The 4,920-nt window shown below is 43.0% G+C and overlaps 1 protein-coding gene across 1 annotated transcript; it reads left to right on the top strand.

Moving 5' to 3' along the window:
* The first annotated feature begins 511 nt into the window (after positions 1 to 511).
* On the top strand, positions 512 to 2,444 carry LOC109958774 (sialin-like). Its single transcript, XM_020597678.1, has 3 exons — positions 512 to 625; positions 1,728 to 1,889; positions 2,269 to 2,444. The coding sequence occupies exons 1-3, from the start codon at positions 587 to 589 to the stop codon at positions 2,407 to 2,409; spliced, it is 342 nt and encodes a 113-aa protein (XP_020453334.1). The 5' UTR covers positions 512 to 586; the 3' UTR covers positions 2,410 to 2,444.
* Positions 2,445 to 4,920: the final 2,476 nt, after the last annotated feature.

Consider the following 4,920-nt stretch of genomic DNA (forward strand, 5'->3'; position numbering starts at 1 on the left):
CACTCGGGGCCATCTTCCTGATGTATTCATGGATCTTTGTTGTTTCATCCTGGATAGTGGCTCTGACACTCACTAATCCTCGAGCTCCTTCCTTCCACTTAGTGTACAGTCTCAGGATGCTGGACTTGGGGTGAAACCCGCCGTGCATTGTAAGGAGTTTCCTTGTCTTGATGTCAGTGGCCTTTATCTCCTCCTTTGGCCGGTTTGGAGGTTATATATAGATAGATAGATAGATAGATATACACACAAGTAATATTTCACCACAGCATGACTAAAATAATGTACGTTGTTGTTCTCACTTGCTAACTTTGCTAACTTACACACTGTTACAGCATTATTTCTATGACAGTGATGATATTACTTCTCTTCTGACTGGGCTTCCCGAATCCTGTGCTCCTCTTTGCATTGCTATGACACCAGACGGTCACGGTGGAGCCTGAATACAGCACCATTCCTTCATTTATTCACCACGTTTGACTGTCTCTCTCTCTCTCTTTGTCTGTCAGGTGGTGCTGGTTGTCTATGGGCCGTCTTTTGGTTTATTTTTGTGTCAGATGACCCTCGTACCCATCGTCGAATCAGCAAAATGGAGAGAGATTACATCATAAACTCTCTTGGACCTCAGGTGCACATGAAACATTAGCAGATGTTTTATTTACTGCCACAAGCATCTCACATATCTGCTTTATGTTGGCTATAGTGTCGCTGGTTAAAAACTGAGGAAGCAGTAATAGGGAGAACAAATTAGACAAAAAGTAGCTGATTAAAAAACCCTTGTTTCCTACAGCTTTAAATCTTTTGTACATTCACAGCATTTGTTTAAAATATATTATGAGTTCACTATTTCAGTTTTTTGTGTTGCTATATAGTTCGTAAGCTGCTAAGAGTGTGCTTTATCTGATCAGTTGGGATGGGACAATATATCAAAATTCAATATCATATTTTACTTCCTATGTTTTGTAAATAAGATGGCCTAACAGAACACAAGTCGATATATCTGGTTGTTCTTCACATAATCAAACCAGTTCTAGAAAAGGACAAAAAAAGAGGAATAAAGTGCAAGTATTCAACAGCTGGTTATACTTTGTTGTTCTGAATTTTTTATTGTATTTTGAATGAATTGAATCGTACAGACCATATCGTGCATCGAATCGTATCGAGAAAAAGCCATATTATCCCATCCCCACTGATCTGATATATTGCTGCTCACAGTTTTGTCAAACTTTGCTTCAGAAAACAAAACACCATTTAGTTTTGTTATCAACATATCTGCCAAATCAACATTACATAACTGGCCTGTCCCTCTACTCCAATCAGAAAGTTTTTCTGCTTGCAGGGTAGTTTTATTCTCCAGTTCCCATATCAGGCTTCCTCTTTCTATTTACTTTTTCTTTCTCTGACTTCACTTCCCCTCAGCTGTCCTTTTAGTTGTTTAGCTTTTGGGTGTGGTTTTATCCTTGTTCATTTTATCCTTATGCCAAAAAGCCAATATACCTTTACAAAGTAAATAATATCTCACAGTTGCCTTTATTCTTACATAAAAAGTTTCCGTGCATGCGTATGTATCTTACCATTGAGTAAACATCCCCCTCAGTATTAAGGCTTGTAAAATTATGTCATTGCCAAATGTGGATTTCTTTTCTCCCTGTAGGTGTGACCTTTTTGTCATTTATTGTATGTGTAGTATGTTTAAAGATTTTGTTGTTTAATCTGAACTGAAAACACAGGGCACAGGTCATGGCTGGTCCATGCCGGTGCTGTCTATGATGCTGTCTGTCCCTCTGTGGGCCATCATCATCGCGCAGATGTGTTCAGGCTGGGGCTACTACACCCTGCTCACCTCTCTGCCCACATACATGGACAACATCCTGCACTTTGACCTCAAGTCGGTGAGGCGTCAATTCATTGTGTCATGAAAATGTATATCAAAATTGACCTCTGCTTTCTTTGTGGAGGAGGTGGGTGAGAGGAGTACCAGCAACTTTTCACCACAGACTCAGTCTTTGCTTTATAAGATTGTGCTAGTTGGTTTCTGTCACTCATCAGCACTGGAAGGAAAGAAAATTAAAGGAATAGTTTGACAAGTTAGCCAATACTGTAGGTTTATTCATTTAAAACATGAGTGGTGGGTGACAGCTCTTAAGATTATGCTGTAATCTACTAATTTACCAATCTCTTAAAAGTGAACAAGGACGGACCGTGTTTATTCTCTTTCTTTACTTCCCCAGGGTCACAAACATTTGAATGAATCTGTCTGTCTCTCTCTAGAACGGCTTCCTGTCCGCCCTGCCGTACCTCGGTGGCTGGTTAATCTCCATACTGTCGGGATTTGTGGCTGACAACCTCATTGAGAGGAGGGTGTTCAGTGTCACTGTCGTACGCAAGCTCTTCACCCTCATAGGCGAGTGAACTACATCCTCGGATCCTCTTACATACGTGTGCATGCGCTCCTGTAAGTGGGGGATTGGTTCTGTGTCTAGTTGACTGTCACAGGACACAGGATGCAGGTTTTGAGGAAGTTAATGGCATTCTGTGAAGTGGTTTACTGTTTGACTTCAATATTTACTGTGTGATCTGTAATCCCATGTTCACATTGGTCCTGGACTGCTTTGCTTTAAAAACACTTTTTTAGCCTCTAACTTCATGTCACACTGTTCCCTCTTTATTTCTACGTTGCTGCTCTAATGACGTTGGCAGCTGTATTATTAATAAGAACATCTGTTCATGAGGAGGTGTGCATTTATGAGATTTGATTATTAGCATAATCAAAGTCCCCTAAAGTGCCATATAATGATATCTATGCTGTTTGATTAGTGGGAAAGTCTCATTCAGAAAATTGTCTGCTGCCAGAAATCAGCATAAAAAACAGTCAGTAGTCGTATTAGAGGAGCCCAAACAATTACATCGTGTTAATAGTGCATGTGTCAGGGTCGAGCAGAACAACCCTCTGCAACAGAATTAAAGAGGGAGTAGTTCAGGCTACATGAAGTTAATACACTAAAAACTGGAGCGGCACCGTCCTGGAGTGACTTGAAAAACACACACTCAACCAGTGATGTTTTCTTAACAAATGCTGGTATTTTCCTCCTTTTTAACATCCCATCTCCTCCCTCTGCAGGTATGTTGCTGCGTGCAGCTTTCTTCGTGGCCGTGAGCTACGCTGGCTGCAGCCACATCCTTACCGTCACCTTCCTCACACTGTCCATAGCCACAGGAGAGATCAGTGGCTCCGGAGTCTTCATCAACCAGATAGACATCGCTCCTCGGTGGGTGTTACCATCTCTCTCTGCTCAGAAATGTTCTCAAATGAAATGTTTATTTGTACCAGGAACTATTCTCATTACTAGATAAGTGTGAGATGGCAGCCGCTATATCCACGATATTTTGGCTTCACTTCTGTGTAGTGGTGACGCCATGTCCATTATATACGGTATAGAGTCAGTGGTCACACTGTGCAGATTAAGGCTGACTGTCAGCGTGATACAATTCAGTAGCTGTAATACAATATACAGTATAACTTCATGGAAAATAGTCTAAATGGAGGGTTGACTTCCTATCGCAGGTTCCATTTGGGGTCCCAGTCGGCAAAATACATTGATTTGTTAAGCTGAGATGCAGCAGCAGTAGGATACAGACAGGAAATCTTGGAGCATGAGAGAGGTCCAACATGCAGCTTAACCTCTGGGCTACATGGACATCAGGCTTCTCAGTTTTAGTCGTATTGACCATTTATTTCTCTGCTCAAACCAGCTGATGCCACCTGTGGTGGTTTTATCAACTGTAGCTAATGAGTGTACTGAAACTTTAGTCTGTTTGTTAATGTGCTCTCTCTGAGCCACTGACTAGACTCTGCCAAAGATCGTATGCGAGGGAAATGATGCGTCACTCTGTAACATGCCTCTACAGCCCCCAGTGAACTGTGTTGTTGTAGTTCAGCAGAGTGGAAACTAGATCAGCTGATCATTACATCCATGGGACTGCCATTTGTTTTTTTATTTTCAAATCATTAAGCTCATAGTTGTACATCAACAGCTCCAGTAGTTGATCGACTAGTTTGTGACAGGTCAGGTATAAACAGGTCAGGTCAGTTTTTTCCAGCTGTTATTTCAGAACAATTAAAGCTTCTTATCTTGGAGCTACAAGATGTGAAGACTTATTAGACTGGCTTAATTCATATTAATGTTCAACGATTTAGTAGCTGGAACTGTAGTACTTTGGGCTTCTCACCCAAAATCTTTCATTTGTAGTCAGTTAGTAGCAAATGCTGAAAGTTAAACCCCTTCTTTTCCAGAAGGGGGACTGGAGGGTGTGTTCCAACTATAGGGGATCACACTCTTCAGCCTCCCCGGGAAAGTCTATGCCAGGGTACTGGAAAGGAGAATCCGACCGATGGTCGAACCTCAGATTCAGGAGGAGCAATGCGGTTTTCGTCCTGGCCGCGGAACACTGGACCAGCTCTATACCCTCTTCAGGATGGTGGAGGGTTCATATGAGTTTGCCCAACCAGTCCACATGTGTTTTGTGGATCTGGAGAAGGCATTCGACCGTGTCCCTCGCGGCGCCCTGTGGGGGGTGCTCTGGGAGTACGGGGTCCGGGGCCCTTTGCTAAGGGCTGTCCGGTCCCTGTACAACTGGAGCAGGAGCTTGGTTTGCATTGCCGGCAATAAGTCAGACTTGTTTCCGCTGCATGTTGGACTCCGGCAGGGCTGCCCTTTGTCACCGCTTCTGTTCATTACTTTTATGGACAGAATTTCTAGGTGCAGCCAGGAGCCGGAGGGAGTCGGGTTTGGGGACCACAGGATCTCGTCTCTGCTTTTTGCAGATGACGTTGTCCTGTTGGTCCCATCAAACCAGGATCTCCAGCATGCACTGGGGCGGTTTGCAGCCGAGTGTGAAGTGGCTGGGAGAAGAATTAGAACC

Source organism: Monopterus albus, unplaced genomic scaffold, assembly GCF_001952655.1.
Source record: "Monopterus albus unplaced genomic scaffold, M_albus_1.0 scaffold34.1, whole genome shotgun sequence".
Classification (NCBI taxonomy): domain Eukaryota; kingdom Metazoa; phylum Chordata; class Actinopteri; order Synbranchiformes; family Synbranchidae; genus Monopterus; species Monopterus albus.